The 17,198-nt window shown below is 43.3% G+C and overlaps 1 protein-coding gene across 1 annotated transcript; it reads right to left on the bottom strand.

Moving 5' to 3' along the window:
• Window positions 1–5,687: 5,687 nt before the first annotated feature.
• On the bottom strand, window positions 5,688–16,260 carry LOC309537644 (phospholipase A2 inhibitor and Ly6/PLAUR domain-containing protein-like; the record flags this gene model as incomplete). The annotated part of the gene is made up of 6 exons (XM_082232536.1): window positions 5,688–6,037; window positions 6,980–7,111; window positions 12,372–12,518; window positions 14,356–14,463; window positions 15,403–15,523; window positions 16,231–16,260. 6 exons carry the CDS (start codon window positions 16,258–16,260, stop codon window positions 5,862–5,864), a joined length of 714 nt encoding a protein of 237 aa, XP_082088662.1. The 3' UTR covers window positions 5,688–5,861.
• Window positions 16,261–17,198: the final 938 nt, after the last annotated feature.

Genomic DNA, 17,198 nt, shown 5'->3' with positions numbered 1-17,198 from the left:
CTCTGTTCAATGCAACTACACGCTCCGTGCAATGCAACTACACGCTCCGTGCAATGCACACACACACTCCATGCAATGCACACACCCTCTGTGCAATGCAACTGCAAATCTCCTAGCAATGCAATGCAATTGCAGCCCGTGCAGCACCGTGCTCTGCAACACACAGAGCAAACTGCAATGCGGGCACGCAAAGGTGCTTTCTCCCAGTTGCATATTGCAAACATGGCGCCCGTTACATCCCTCGCAGTGAGGTAACCACCAAAAGGACTTAAGTGTCCAGGTTAAGCAATTGGGGAGCATGCAGCTGTCCCATACAGGGACCAATCCTGCAACCTAGGCATTACTGGCACTATCCGCTGACCCAGTGAAACCAATGCTTCATGGACCACATGGGGACACTATTGAGGCCAGAAACGCTTCCAGGCCATTGAATTATAGGGCAAAGCCCTAGGATCACCTGCTAGGCCAGGCATAAATGTTTCCAGTGAAATAGCAGAGTTGAGGTAGCCCGCAGCTTGTCCAGGTACCCCTGTTTGCCCTTTTAGAGGGAAGCACCCCTTCAAGAAACCCAAAGTTCTTTTTTCACAAATGGGCCGAACTACCCAGCAACAGAATAGCCCCTAAGGAGCAGTTTGTTTTGTTTTGTTATAACAATGGCTAAGAGGGGTATATGAACCCTGTCTCCCAGGTCCTAGTCCTGCACTTTAGCCACTAAGCCACAATGGCTCATCTCCAAAATGGCAGTCGCCACTATCAGGGCAAAACAAACTTAAAGAAATTAAACTTGTTCAGAAACAGCATAGTTCAAGAGCATATACAGAGTGCTCATAGTCCTTGGAGGCACAGGGAGCCATAAAGCCAACCTTCGGGGATACTATAAACGAAAGTGATACCAGCTAAGCTGGGAACAGCCCTGACTAGCCCCACAATTTCAACAAGAGAAATGGGGGAAACCTTTTTGCAAAAGAAAGCCCCTAACGGGGGCTCTCTCTCCCTATTGGGAAAGGCAAGCCACAGATACAGGGAGAATCTTCCCACAGGGCAGGGTAAGGGGTGGGGTGGGAAATTGAACAGGAAAAGGGGGGAATTAAATTATTTAAGGGACTAGAGAGGATTAAAAAGAAGGGGAAAATAAAGAAATAAAGGAATGTAACCAGACAATGAGAAGATTGTCCAAGTGCTCCATGTGATCCGAAAGCAAAACGGCCAAGAGGAAGTCCAACCCCTGGCTCCCTATATTTATAGACTCCACCCCTCCTCTGAATTTAGCAACATACAGAACTCCCCAGCAACCCAATATTAACCCTTTAACAGGCTTGGATTTTCTCAAATCTGCCTAGTCATGGCAAGGTGGCATGTTTCCCCAACCGCAACCCGTGCTCTCTGGTTATGGAGAACACGCTATCTCAGAAACAGGAGCCAATTGGCAAATTTATTGTTGTTTTTTTGTTCAGTACCTCAAAATTAGTAAAAATATATAATACTAAAATTACACAAAGAAAACTCCACCTGCACATCTGTGATACTGCCACTCTCCCTCTCTCTCATTGTCCAAACACCAAAGTCCACTTCTTTCACACTGCCTTTGGCTTTCAGAACCATCACTAGTGAAACAAAAGCATAGGATATATTCCAGCCCCTTAAGTTCACAAGCTTTTCTGATTAGTGACCTCCGCTACCCCTGCCCTTAACTGTTACCAATTTATTTTAAAGAGTAAGTGACCATGTTCTTTATGCCAAACCCAATTGGATTTAATGGGGCCGAGGACACCTAGAAATCGAGTCACTGTGCATTTTTATTAATGTACCATAAATAAACCCTTTCCCCTTTCACAAAATTTCATGCGGCTGACTCTCGGGAAAATCTGGCAAAATTGCCTGGGCTTCTGCAAATTTAATCCCATTTCAGTGCTGAGCTTTGAATTCTAGTGTAACCTGATGGCACCCATTTTCCCACATCCAGGGTTGTGAAATTGAGGTTGGCACAGCTCAGAAGAGACGTGTCTTTGGAGTTCTTGGGAGGGGGAAGAGATTTAATTTGTTTTCCACACTGTGCTTTAAATTATGGTATAGTGCTATTAGAATTCTAGCAATTTGTGACACTGTGCTGAACCTGTTGTTCCTGGGTGTTGGCAAAGTGCTCCTATACTTTCCTCCAATTAAGGCTGTTCATGCATCAGTTCCCTCTCTTACTCCTTCCTGGCACTTCAGCTTTCTAGAATGATGAAAACCAGGCACAGGCAAACTCAGCTCTCCAGAAGTTTTGGGACTACAATTCCCATTATCCCTGACCACTGGTCCTGTTAGCTATGGATGGTGTGATTTGTGGTCCCAAAACATCTGGAGGGCCGAGTTTGCCTATGCCTGATGAAGAAAACTGATCACCTGACTAATAAATAAATAAATAAGGGGAAAAACATGCACCCAACCCCTGAGGCCATTCCACTGTAAGTATCCAACCAACCCAAAATTTAAACACCTCTTGTGATGCTTTGACCTCTTTCCATTTCAACAGTATGAATTCTACCAAAACTTTCCATATCTCCTCAAAATCATTTCTCCTGCATATTCCCCTTACCTTACCTTACCATAATAGCATAAAATAGAAAAACCCCTGCAATTATTCTTCAAGCCACACTGTATCACTATATTTCCTCCTTATTCTCTTGCTTTGCTATCTCACATTGTGCTTCCCCACTTATCTGTTGTTTTGATCATTTATTTCCTGTTGCCTCCCATTGACTGCAGCTTATTCACAAGATTTCTCAGGCTATAAGAAAAGAGAAAATAAAATAAGAAAGCCTATCATCCCAACTTTTTCCTTTCTTCTTTTTTAACGCAAACAAATGTTTTATATGTCTCCTTTTCCATTCCCAAAAACCATGTCCTTTTGATGTGTTTTTCCCTAGCTTTTCCCAATCTTATTTTAACTGTTTAAAAACAAATTAAATTCAAGCCCACAGTGTGTGTCTCTTTTAGGTCATAAAAAGAAACAAAGGAAATAAAAAACAATCCTTAATCTAAAAACCAGCAGATTTTGCTTATTTGGGATATGAAGGGAGAATGCAAGCTGCAGAAAAATTCCTGTGGCTGAGCTATGGTCATCAAAGAACAATAGATGGCAATTGAGGGACATTAATAATAATAATAATAATAATAATAATAATAATAATAATAATAATAATAATAATAATTTATTATTTGTGCCTCCCCAGCCACTCTGGGCGGCTTCCATAGAAACCAAAAATACAGTAAAATATCACACGTTAAAAACTTCCCTGAACAGGGCTGCCTTAAGATGTCTTCTGAATGTCAGGTAGTTGTTTATCACTTTGACATCTGGAAGGGCGTTCCACAGGGCGGGCGCCACTACCGAGAAGGCCCTCTGCCTGGTTCCCTGTAGCTTTGCTTCTCGCAATGAGGGAACCGCCAGAAGGCCCTCAGCACTGGACCTCAGCGTCCGGGCAGAATGATGGGGGTGGAGACGCTCCTTCAGGTATACTGGACCGAGGCCGTTTAGGGCTTTAAAGGTCAGCACCAACACTTTGAATTGTGCTCGGAAATGTACTGGGAACCAATGTAGGTCTTTCAAGACCGGTGTTATATGGTCTCGGCGGCCGCCCCCAGTCACCAGTCTAGCTGCCGCATTTTGGATTAATTGTAGTTTCCGAGTCACCTTCAAAGGTAGCCCCACGTAGAGTGCATTGCAGTAGTCCAAGTGGGAGATAACCAGAGCATGCACCACTCTGGTGAGACAGTCCACAGTCAGATAGGGTCTCAGCCTACGTACCAGATGGAGCTGGTAAACAGCTGCCCTGGACACAGATTTGACCTGTGCCTCCATGGACAGCTGTGAGTCCAAAATGACTCCCAGGCTGTGCACCTGGTCGTTCAGGGGCACAGTTACCCCACCCATTCAGGACCAGGGAATCCTCCACACCTATCCGCCTCCTGTCCCCCCAAAACAGTACTTCTGTCTTGTCAGGATTCAACCTCAATCTATTAGCCGCCATCCATTCTCCAACCGCCTCCAGACACTCACGCAGGACCTTCACCGCCTTCACAGGTTCTGATTTGAAAGAGAGGCATATTGATGGATACCCAGTCCAAACCCCCTGATGATCTCTCCCAGCGGCTTCATATAGATGTTAAAAAGCATGGGGAGAGGACGGAACCCTGAGGCACCCCACAAGTGAGGGCCCAGGGGTCTGAACACTCATCCTCCCCACCACTTTCTGAACACGACCCAGGAGGAAGGAGCAGAACCACTGTATAACAGTGCCCCCAGCTCCCAGCCCCTCAAGACGGTCCAGGAGGATGCTATGGTCGATGGTATCAAACGCCGCTGAGAGATCCAGCAGAACTAGGAAACAGCTCTCACCTTTGTCCCTAGCCCACCGGAGATCATCAACCAGTGCGACCAAGGCAGTTTCAGTCCCATGATGAGGCCTGAATCCCGACTGGAAGGGATCCAAATGGTCCGCTTCTTCCAGGCATGCCTGGAGTTGTTCGGCAACCGCTCGCTCAATCAACTTGCCCAGGAATGGAAGATTTGAGACTGGGCGATAGTTGGCCATCGTGGCCGCATCTAAAGATGGTTTTTTAAGAAGCGGTTTAATAACCGCCTCTTTCAGCAGGTCTGTGAAGTCTCCCTCACAGAGGGAAGCATTCACCACCCCACGAAGCCCATCGCCCAGTCCTTCCCGGCAATGCAACTCCTTCCCTCTGCCCTGAGACTAGGGATTTGGAGGGAGAAGAGTCGGTGAAAGAAAACTGGAAGAAATTCAAAGACTACTTACAGAAACATTGTAAAATTAATGAATGTTAGAAGGATGTTGGATAGAAATTAAGTGGTTTCCAGCTGTAATGCTTTAAGAGATATGAAAAAAAAGAGGTTTCACAAATGGGTAAAAGTTTAATGGTAAGGATTTGCTGAACTAACAAATCGAACTGGAATACAAAGAAGGGAGGTATGAGGAGGTCTGAGGAAATAAGTGTATGGAAGTTATGTAATTGAAAATTAATGTGTGTTTTTAACTGTTTTTTATTTTGTATGTTTATTTTTCTTTTTTCTTGTTATATCTTAAAAACTTTTAGTGAATATCTTTTTTTTAAAAAAGGGAGACTAGGGATTTGGAAGGTTGCCAGGGTAACTATCCATTGAACAAGGCTGACTGAAGGAAGAAGGATGAAGAAGAATTGAGCACCTCTTTGGGCAGGCTGCTAGAAGGCCGCCCACCCTGCTGTGAGGTACAATCCCCTCTTAAAAGGCCCATGCTTCACCTGAAGGTCTAAGTAGGCGAATAACCCATATTTCTTAAAGCCACAACATTCTCTGATACGTCTCAGTTCTCCAAAGGAGCACAAACCTTGTGTGAGTGTCTGGAATGCCCTGGGCTCTTGCCACCCAACTTTTGTAACAATACCCATTTCTTCCCTCTGCAAAGACTGCCCTTCCCGACCATCCCCAACACCACCAAAGACCCTTTATTTGGTGAATTCTTCATGTGCCCCCTCCATGAGAGGTCCAGAGGGCTTCAACATGAGAAAAGGAGCTTATTCTTTATTTGACAAATACAGACACAGAACACAGTTTTATTTGCGACACCAATTTATTGTGATCATGATCAAGAAAAGTTTTAACCATACGCTATGATATCATGAGGATGAGTCCCCAAGCCCCACTTTTCTACTTTAGCTTATCTATCCCTGCATCCCATTCACCCTACACTAAATGCCAAATAGGGGACTCTCAGTCCTGTGAACCCCACTTTCTCTGCACTCCCAATATCAGGCAAGCAACTTCCTCCCCCAATGCAGCTGCAAATCATGGATGTCAAAGGGGAAGACTTTGCTATCTTCTAATTACTCATCAAGGTTGGTCTTATTTGGTGGTGTTTTGGTGGTGCTTTAGGAACACAGCATTGTGATTGGTTGATATTGCCAAAAAAGTCATCATCTGTTGATGTCCCTGCCAGATCGCAAAAATCCCGTGTTGCACAGCCTTTGAACACCTTATCAGAATGATTACTGCCATCTAGTAAAGAGAAAAAAGCATAGTCATAGAAATCATTGGGTAGTACCAGAGTCACAGGGTGCAGAAGACAGAGAATGTGAACATTTTAATCATTATAAACTGTATTGTACATATAGAACAATATGCATCCTAATATCACACTGATGTTTAAATCCAGAAAAAGAACTTTGTTCTTATGTAGCAGGGCCCCAACCCATATGGATATGGAATTCAAAATCCATGGCTGCTTTAAGGTTGTCTGTTTTTTTTAAGGTTCATTAAAATGTGCTCTCTCTATATATATTTATATATATGTAATTCAACAAACAGATTATTTCTTTCTTTCTCATACACACATACACACCAGAGACAGAAGCACACAGTCTCATCCATATAGGTAAAGAAGGTAGAGGACCCCTGGATGGCAAAGTCCAGTCAAAGACGACTATGGGGTTGCGGCGGTAACCTCACTGTCAGGCTGAGGGAGCTGGCATTTGTCCACAGTTTTCTGGGTCACGTGCCCAGCATGACTAAGCTGCTTCTGGCAAAACAAGACACTATGATGGAAGCCAGAGCACATGGAAACACCATTTACCTTTCTGTCACAGTGGTACCTATTTATCTACTTGCACTGATGTGCTTTCAAACTGCTAGGTTGGCAGAAGCGGGGACAGAGCAAAGGGAGCTCACCCCGTCACAGAGATTCAAACTACCAACCTTCCAATCAGCAAGCCCAAGAGGCTCAGTGGTTTAGACCACAGCGCCACCCACTCACATTATATGCAAAGCAAAGGCTACTGGAATGCTAATATTTTGGGGGGAAAGAAAACTCGCCTCCCCATACACATCCTATGTATTTTCTGGCAGGAAGCCACAGACTGAATGAGAGAGAACCCACACACACACCCTGGTAAACTGTGTCCACCTCCCACCTCTGACTCAGTGGTTAACCACAGTACTTACAGTTAGTCATCACAAACTCTATGCACAGATTCTCTTCACCTGTACACCTGACGGTCTCTGAGTCCTGACAATCTTCAAAGCTGGAAGCAGAGCAGCCTGGGCACTCCAGACCATTGTAGAATACATCCAGCACTGCCAAAAGCAAGCGTTAGAGTCAACACATGAATCCAGACCAGATGTCTTTATTTTAATTCCTTTTTTTTTTATAAAATTTTTATTGGATTTTCACATTTTTTATAGACAAACAAACAGAGAGACAAACAGACAAAAAAGACACAAAAACAAAAAGAATATAAAGTTTCAAAAAAACCCACTTATTTTCATAACCCTGGTCCCTGACTTCCCCCCACCCCCTCCCTTGCATCCCTATTCCCAAAGTTATATCAGCAAATTGTCGTTTCTCAACATCCTAACCTTCCCAATAATAGCCCTTTTAAGAATAGAAACTGTTGTTCTAAGTTGGACCTCAGTTCCCTTCCCTCGATTTCCCATTTTATCTTTAATATCGGTCCTATTGATTAATTTCCATTGTCCTGAGTGTTGTTAAAATTACATCTTTCCCTCCCTCCCATCCCCGGTTTGCGTCCCTTCCCAATACATGTCCACAATGTCAGTTCTTAGCCTGGGTCCCACACGTCCGAGGCTCTCAAGTCTATCACAGTCCCTCTCCGCCGGTCTTGTTGGTAATCCTTTGTGTCAGTCATCAAATCTCGAAAGAGGTCTATCACAATCCATCCATAGTCTCTTAAGTAGAACTGCTGAGGAATTTCCACAAGGCATGGATCTTTCAAATCATAGTCAGAGTCAAAGTCAATGTGGAGGCCCCAATTATATTTCTTTATTTTAAATTCTTGCATTCCATAAGCTTCCAGGGCCTCCACTTTCATCTTTTGCATCTTTCGTAGATTTGTAGTAGATTCAATCCAATAGTCTCCTTGCTTGTATTCCACAGATGTCGAATTCTGGACAGCATTTAACTTTACTTTCTCTTTCTGTTGTTTTGTCTCCTTTTCTTTGATTATCATTTCAAGTTCAGCTGTGGGTTCTTTCTCCTTCCAATCCTCCTTACAGTCAACAGGACTACTTGTTTCAGTAGTCAAGGTCATCATATGTTTACTCATTTCTGAAATATGCTCTTGTAAGGTTCCCACCAGTTGAAACATCCTTTCGATTTGCTCCAGTATCTTTCCATCCACAGCCATTGTAATTCCACAAAGTTTCCCCTAGAGGGAATCTGATTACTTAACTTTGTTTTCTCCAACAATCCTCTTTCTTATTTTTATTACTTTGTTTCCAACAATTTAAGTTCAATTGTAACACCTTTTATTCCAGAGGGATCTTATGTAGCGATTTTTTCCTGTAGACTGTCTATTTGACAGCTTTGACAGCTGTCAAATTCTATGCTTACAGGCTTCCAAATAGGACGCTCCCGGGCCCGGGGGGGAGGGTTGTTTACAGCAAAAAGAAGAAACCTCCAAAACTTCACTCTCCTGCACAAAATTACTTTTTTGTCCAATCTTGGGAGTTACAGCCCTTTTAAACTCACCCTTTGCAGGGTAAACTCTCCAGCTTAGTTCGTACATCGTTGCTTTAGTTCGTCTGCAAGGGGGGGGTGCGGACTTCCTTTTAGCACACCCCCCGATCGTCTCAAATTCAAATAGGAAAATCTTAAAATCCGATTCCAATTTACTCACGGGTTGTTCTTTTCAGCCGAATTTCAAGGAAGGAAGTCAGCGCTCTCCGGTCATGGCTCACGGCTTCGCTCAGCGGGGGTAGCGATGGACTCTCAGTGCCACGCCACCCCCCGTATCCCCTCCGCAGCCTTTAAAAAGGCTCTTTGCGAATCAGGGGGGGCGCTTACGGCACCCACCGAGTCTTCAGTCCGCAGGCTTCCGCGCCTGCGGTTTTAAGGGTCCCCGTGTCGCCGGCATGGCAAAGACCCGTCCCCCGCTGAGCCGATTCCCTCCGGAGCTCGGAGGGAATCCGCCAGTCAACACATGAATCCAGACCAGATGTCTTTATTTTAATTCCTAGGCTTCAGTTGTCTAATCTTATGAGACACGTGCACTGTTTCCAACGCATTCTGCTTCTGGAATCAGTCGTCCATACAATGCAGTTGAAGTGTCTGGCAACCAGCTTATGAAGAAAAGGGAGCAATTTTAGTTGCTGCTGTCCTGAGATAGACTGGAGAGACTCTATCCACACTATGGGTGAATTTCACTCTTGAGGGGAGAGGTGGACTTACTGCAGGAGGTGACAAAGAAACATCTTGGCATCAACATCTTGGCAAAATTCTTGCCAGCAGCCAGATTGCTGGACCTCACCTGCCTTGATGGTGTGTTTGAGGAAGGGGAGAGATAAGTTGAGCAGGTGGCAGACTGTCCAGCCAGCCCTTAAAGGATGACCCTGAAGGGGTGACACGACTTTGATCACAAACACCACCACACACAAACACACTTTGGCATTTTCTCTTTTGGGCACCGTTAGGGGCAGCATCCCCTGAAAGTGTTCAATAAGTGGTCAAAGGAGTGGGAAGTTGAGATTTCCCAGGTTGCAAGGCTAGGTGAGAAAAGGAAAGCTCCCAGAAGAGAACTGAGGATGGTCTGTCATTTGGGGAGAGAGCTTAAGAGCTACTTTTGTACAGAGAGAAATATATTGTTTTCTCATTTTATATTTTTCTATTTTGAACCTCCCTGAGATGGAGGGCAATATACAGATTAAATAAACAAGGAACAAATAATATGCTCTTTGTTTACTCTTTTGGGACTTCAAGTATGAATATTTTCCCCCTCTCTCCCCCCTCTTTCATATTGTTGATAAACAAGTGTTATTATTAATAGTTGCATCTGAGATAAATAGATAAATAGATAATATTTTTTCTTTTTTTGATTGGGATGAGTTGTGGAGATTATTACTGGACTGTCAAAGTGAATAAGCTGAAATGGATGCTCTTTATGTGTTATATATTATGTACTATATTCCATGATGTATTGTTACACGTGACTTAATACTATGATTATATTCATTATATTATGAATATAATGTTATGTAGGTATACAGTGGTACCTCGGGTTACAAACACCTCGGGTTTAAAACACTTCAGGTTACAGACTCTGCAACCCAGAAGTAGTACCTCGGTTTAAGAACTTTGCCTGAGGATGGGAACAGAAATCGTGCATTGGCGGAGAGAGGCCCCATTAGCTAAAGTGGTACCTCAGGTTAAGAACAGTTTCAGGTTAAGAATGGACCTCCAGAAAGAATTAAGTTCGTAACCAGAGGTACCACTGTAGTATGTTGTTTACTTTGTTACTGTATTGTAAACTGACCTGTGACCTATTGATGAGGGGCTGTATATAAATTTCTCAAATAAATAAATTTTGTTTTCATGTTGTATTTATTATATTTATATACCACTCAATACATAAAACAGTCCCTAAGTGGTTTACAAAATCTCTCTCTCTCTCTCTCTCTCTCTCTCTCTCTCTTTCTCTCCCTCTCTCTCTCTGTGTGTATGTGTGTGTTTTTAAGAGATCCCTGGGAAGCAAAGTCCAGCCGAATTTGCACAAAAACACTGTTTACTTTTCCATCCCAGCGGTACCTATTTATCTACTTTCATTGGTGTGCTTTCTAACTGCTAGGTTAGCAAGAGCTGGGATAAAGCAACAGGAGCTGATCCCATCACAGGGATTTGAACTGTTGACCTTACGATTGGCAAGCCCAAGAGGCTCAGTGGTTTAGACCACAGCACCATCTGTCTCTCTCCATATATATGTGTGTGTGTATATGTGTGTGTGTGTGTGTGTGTGTGTGTATGAATGAAACTGAGTAACCACAATAAAAAAATGCAGTTTTCAATATAACTACAATACATTGCAATAATATTTTTTTTTTTTAAAAAAAAAAGAGCAACACATTTTGAAATATCTTTAGAGTCAGGGATACCTTCTTTCATGGACTAAACACTACACACCACAGTCAAATCCTGCCTTACATCTGCACAAATGATAATATTTAATATGACTCATCCCAGTCTGTTCAGCTAATACATACAAAACACATCATGCACCCAGTCACTCCAGTATCTCTATCTCAATCAGTCACCAACCACTAACCCCACTCACTCCTTCCCCTCAGGAAAAAAAAGTATGGATGACAGCTAATGGATTAAGGCTGAATGTCAACAAGATAGAAGTGCTGTTTCTGGGGGACAGAGGGTGGGCATGGGGGGGGGACTTCCTGGTCCTAAATGCAGTAACTATGCCCCTGAAGGACCAGGTGCACAGCCTGGGAGTTATTCTTGACTTACAGCTGTCCATGGAAGAACAAGTTAATTCTGTGTTCAGGGCAGCTATTTACCAGTTCCTTCTGGTACACAAGCTGAGACCCTACTTGCCTGTGCACTGTCCTGCCAGAGGGGTGCATGTTCTGGTTATCTCCCACTTGGACTACGGCAGCACACTCCATGTGAGGCTGCCAGATTGGTGACTGGGAGCAGCCACCAGAACCACATAACACTGGCTCCCAGTACCTTTCTGGGCATAATTCAGAGTGTTGGTGCTGGCCTTTAAAGCTATAAACAGCCACAATCCAGTATACCTGAAGAAGCATCTCTACCTCCATCATTCAGCCTGGACACTGAGGTTCAGTTCCAAGGGCTTTCTGGTGGCTCCTTCACTGCAATAAGTGAGGTTGCGGGGTAGTAGGCAGAGGGGCCTTCTTGGTAGTGGCCCTCCAGCTGTTTTGGGACTACAACTCGCATCATCCCTAGCTAACAGGACCAGTGGTCAGGGATGATGGGAGTTGTAGTCACAAAATAGCTGGAGGGCCAAGTTTGGCCATGTCTGGGCCATTAGTACCAACAGATGCTTCCCCTCACTTCCTCCTTAGATTGGCCCAACAGGGTAACGCTCAGGGTCAGCACGGCTATCAGGGAACAAGAAGGACATGCATTCTTATCTCTCTCTCTAATCCCCCAATTTATCCAGGTTTTTCTATTCACATCCTTAGGGGCCATCTGAAGCTCTGGGCTAATCAGTTGTTGACACAGGCTGCCTGTTTTCAAGAAACGTATGGTGAGGCTGATTCTAACCACCTCCCATGCAAACTAGGAAAAATAATCTTGGCCTAGATCAGTATCTTTAGTTTATTCTATGGGTACCCAAGGATGAAACCTGAAACCAGAATGATGTTCTTTCTCAGGGGTAAAGGTAAAGGTAAAGGGACCCTTGACCATTAGGTCCAGTCGCGAACAACTTTGGGGTTGTGGTGCTCATCTCGCTTTACAGGCCGAGGGAACTGGCATTTGTCCGCTTCCACAGACAGTTTTTCCGGGTCATGTGGCCAGCATGACTAAGCCACTTCTGGGGAAGATTCAAAGCCTGCAGATATTTACCTGACATGCTTTGGTTATTGCAGTAATTACCCTGACAGCAGTGGCTTGTACGGTAGAAAGAAGCATTATTTAGTGTAGTAAAGCTGTAATTCCCTGAGGTGCATTTTGTAGTGCATCCCCATAGATATCTGTCTTCTATATCATCACCTGTGAGAGAGACAAAGAAAGAAATAGGTACAATTCAAAACCAAAATTTTTCAAATCAACCCCCTAATAATTGAAATTTATATGATGCTTCCTAATATACATATTGATGCAACAATGCAAAGTGTGTGTGTGTGTAGTTTCTCTGGTTATGTTCGAAACAAGAGGATGAACAAGCCAGTAGTAGGACCTCTGCTTGGAGAGGTCAGATAAATGTTGCTGAGTGACAACATCTTTACCCAAAAGAAAAACGACGCCCAACCTGATGATAACACAATAAAGGATGTCAGGAGGGAGCTGTAGCCCAAAATAGGAAAAGACATGGTAAGGGAACACCTAGCTATTTTAAAGCAATACCAATCTCCAGTGTCCGATGAGCTGCACCCAATGATACTAAAGGAGTTTGTGGATGTAATAAAATTACAATTAAGAATCACCTAGTATATTACACTCTTTGCTTAAAACAGGCGAGTTACTCATGGACCGAGAACTCCCAGAAGTGCAAGCTGGATTTCGAAGGGGCAGAGGAACCAGAAACCAAATTGGAGAAAGCTAGAGAGTTCCAGAAAGACATCTACTTCTGCTTCATTGACTATACAAAAGCCTTTGACTGTGTTGACCACAGCAAACTATGGCAAGTTCTTAAAGAAATGGGAGTGCCTGGTCACCTCATCTGTCTCCTGAGAAATCTCTATGTGGGACAAGAAGCTACAGTTAGAACTGGATATGGAACAACTGATTGGTTCAAAATTGGGAAAGGAGTACGGCAAGGCTGTATATTGTCTCCCTGCTTATTCAACTTATATGCAGAATTCATCATGTGAAAGGCTGGGCTGGATGAATCCCAAGCCGGAATTAAGATCGCCAGAAGAAATATCAACAATATTTATTGCTGAGATACAGAAAAGAAAGTTGGTTTGTCCTTTCTCTATAATGTTCTTACTTCCTGAAGAGCCCCAGCAGGTTGAATTATTTCCTGTGAAGAGCCAGTGTGGTGTAGTGGTTAAGAGCGGTAGTCACGTAATCTGGGAAACCAGGTTCGCGTCTCCGCTCCTCCACATGCAGCTGCTGGGTGACCTTGGGCCAGTCACACTTCTGTGAAGTCTCTCAGCCCCACTCACCTCACAGAGTGTTTGTTGTGGGGGAGGAAGGGAAAGGAGAATGTTAGCCGCTTTGAGACTCCTGAAGGGGAGTGAAAGGCGGGATATCAAATCCAAACTCCTCTTCTTCTTCTTCTTCTGTTCTTTCCTTTTCCCTCTACTCTTTTCATTCCCTTGATCTCGCCTCAATCTGGCTCTCAAAAATTAAAAATGTTTTGCAAGTAAGCTTTTGTGGGGAAATAGACAGGCAGATAGATGATAGATGTTGGTTATTTTAAAAATAGATCCCTTGTGCCTTCAGTTGATGTTAGAGTGTACCTGTCAGAGTTTGAAGATGTGAGCTGTCCCCATATTGCAGGCCTGCTTGGCAATATGGTTGATTTGTCTATGTTTTTAGAGGTTCTTGTTTTTGTCTGTAAGCTGCCATGAGTCTCGTCAGGGGGAAAGGTAGAGTGTAAATAAATCTATTATAATAATAATAATTTTCAGCCTCTCCATGTAGACTTCTAAATGTTGTGGAATGTGACTTTAAAGAAGAAAGCATGAACAAGGAAATTCAGGTGAGTTGCGGCAGCACACACTATGCATGAAAGCTCTACACTGAAAAAAAGGCTGTGTTTCTTGACATTTTGGCGAAAGCACACTCTGTGGTCATTTTGCATTCATACATGCACATCATCCCCAAATAATCCACGGTCCACACACTCAGCTATGATTGGGCTAAAAGGTTTTACACTCACCTAATTCATTTTCAGTAAACTCAGAAAAGCATCTGTCCTCTCCATTAGGACAGACCTCTGAAACTCCCGTTCGATAGTAAAAATAACTGTAACATAGATGTGGCACATCTGGAAGGAAAGCATAGGAAACACTCATTGCCACGAGTTTCTCATTCCTTGAGAAATGGCATCTATGTACATTCACACAGAGAAATCTGACCTTGATCTCAGCTCTTGGATTCAAACCACTATTACCAGACATGAGGAATCTTACTTTTCTCAAGATCCACTTCCAGTGGTGGGGCAGAGGCTGCATGTGTCTATCTCTTTCACATACAAATATGCACAGACACAGACAGATGCACAGCCTTATTCCCATTCACACACATTTCCCCGCACCTCAACACATGGCGATGAGAAGATTCAAACCTCCCTCTCACAGTCCCAATGTTGTTCTCAGTTCTTGCCATCACCAATCATTTGAGCAGTGACTTTTAAGATGGGATTTTGTAAGTCCTATCACACACTTCCATACATAGCCACATTATTGGTGCTGGTAAGTGTGCTACCAACAGCCCAACAGATAGCTGTTGGCTGGATGGGGAGGGCCTGAAGGTTATAGGAAGAAAGGTGCACCAGGAGAGATTACCCCATCCACCTTCCTTCCCAAACACTGTCAATTACCAACACAGGGATGGCAGGTAGGCAACCTGTTACAGGCTGCATGAGGTCTTCATGAAAAGTGTATCAATCCCAAACAGGGTAGCCAGAACAGCACAGGAAGCCCAACTGTTTACCTTGAAGTCATGCTGCACCTGAGATCCCTGTGTTTTATTCCACCCACTCACCATTTCTCCATTTGGTGTCACCAATCACTGCTTCAGTAAGATAAAATCTGAAAGAAACTGAGAGTCCCATTGTTGAGGTTGCTGAGTTCCCAACCCAGGGATTACATTACCTGAAGGTAACGTAATCCGAAGGTCCACTGTATGAGTAGGAAAATGTGAGTACCCCTAAAAAAATCTTTTTAGAAAAAAAGCACTGATTAAGAGAAACCTTCCTACTCACCAGAAGAAACTAGGCTGAAGAGAAAGCACATACTCAGGAAGGCCTTCATAATGCCAGAGCTATCAAAAGCCAAGGAGCACTTGAAACGAACCACCAGGCGACCTGTGGAAGAAGAAGCTGGCTTGGGAAAATTTATAGGCGAAGGAAAGGTGCCTGGGAGTTCCAGCAGAGAAGGAGTGGTAGGGTATTTTGGAAATACAGAGTACATACTGTTCCAGAAATTATGTTTTTCAAAATTGGAAGACAAAGCTCCCTTTGGATGCAATCTGTTTTAGGACCTCTGTGGCAGCCAGTCAGATGTATTGTATTAATCTGTTTCTACTTTTCTTTCTTTTCTTTTTAAGTTTTATGCCTCTTTGTTGACCTCGGCCCCTTTAGGAGGAAGGGTGGGATATCAATTCAATAAACAGTAATAATAAATCAGATGTCAAGATTTTAACAGTTTCAGGTTAAGAACGGAGTTCCGGAATGAATTGAGTACTTAACCTGAGGAACCACTGTATTGTTTTGCAGATTATGAGTTCTGTTGTGTTTTGTGAATCTTCTGACTTTTGTTCTGGTTGTGCTGTTTCGTGGATTTTTTTAGTTGTTTTGTTAATAGTGTTTTAGAGAAGATTGTTGCTTTTGTTATGTTTTGTAGTTGTTTTACTGATAATTGTCAATTATTCTGATTAATGGTCTAATTGTGATGTTCTTTTAGATTACTGTTCTTTATTGTTTGTTTGTAAGCCGCTTTGTGACTCATGTGAGTGAAAAGCAGCATAGAAATATAATAAATGAAACAAAATGAAATGTAGTTCAAAGCGTGGCTAGGCAGGCCTCAAGTACCTGCATCTTCTCTTCCAGCACAGCAACCATTTTGCAATTGCACTTTGGCTGATGCAATAGGATGCCATATCTCACAATCAGGAGTTTGAAATACAGTGAGGTACACTGTTGTCAAATGAAATTATGTACTCACTGCCTACTGGTTCATATATATATGAGCATCTTTGTATCTCTGAAACATGAGCCAATTGGCAAATTTGTTGTTGCTTTTGTGTTCAGTACCTCAAAATTGGTAAAAAAAAATTGCTATTTTCATTTCAGAGGCCTTTTGTGTGTTGTGCAATATAACATCAGGAATAACTTTTCTGTCAGGAGTCACTCGGGAGGTTGTGGACTCTCCTTCCTTGGCGGTTATTAAACAGAGTTTGGACAGCCACCTTTCACAGGTGACTTAGCAGAGATTCCTGAATTGCAGAGGGGTTGAATTAAATGGCCGTTGGGACCCTACCAAGTGCATGACTACAGCATGGTCTGTGGACATCCCTACTGTCAACGACTTCTGGTCATGATGGCTTCATTCCCTGCATTACGACTACTCTGCTCATGCCTTATTTTCTGTACTTTCCAACAGACATTTGGTTAGGAGCTCTGACAACACAATGCTGGACTAAATGGGCTTTTGGTCAGATCCAAAAGGATCATCTTATGTCCCTGAATCCTGACTCCTACAGTAGGTCCCCAGAGTTCTGTCAAACAATAATAATCTGCACTTGTCGCCTAGCGTTTTCCCAGCAACAGACATTCATAGCAATACTGACTTCAAAGATGGAGGTGGAACCCTGCCATTGGGGATAGAAGTCATTGGGGTTAGAAGTCTGAGAGCATTGACTAGCACAACCAAGGTGCTTTTAGTCCCATGATTGAATGAAAGAACATTTGATTTGAACATCTTTGTTTGTTCTACAATACTGATAAGGAGAATGAATTCACATCAAAACATCCTTTTATATTTAAATGCAGATCAGATC

This window comes from Podarcis vaucheri (assembly GCF_965113315.1).
Source record: "Podarcis vaucheri genome assembly, chromosome: 7".
Classification (NCBI taxonomy): Eukaryota; Metazoa; Chordata; class Lepidosauria; order Squamata; family Lacertidae; genus Podarcis; species Podarcis vaucheri.
The sequence above is the reverse complement of the archived record's forward strand: the minus strand, read 5'-3'. Positions and strand labels throughout refer to the sequence as shown.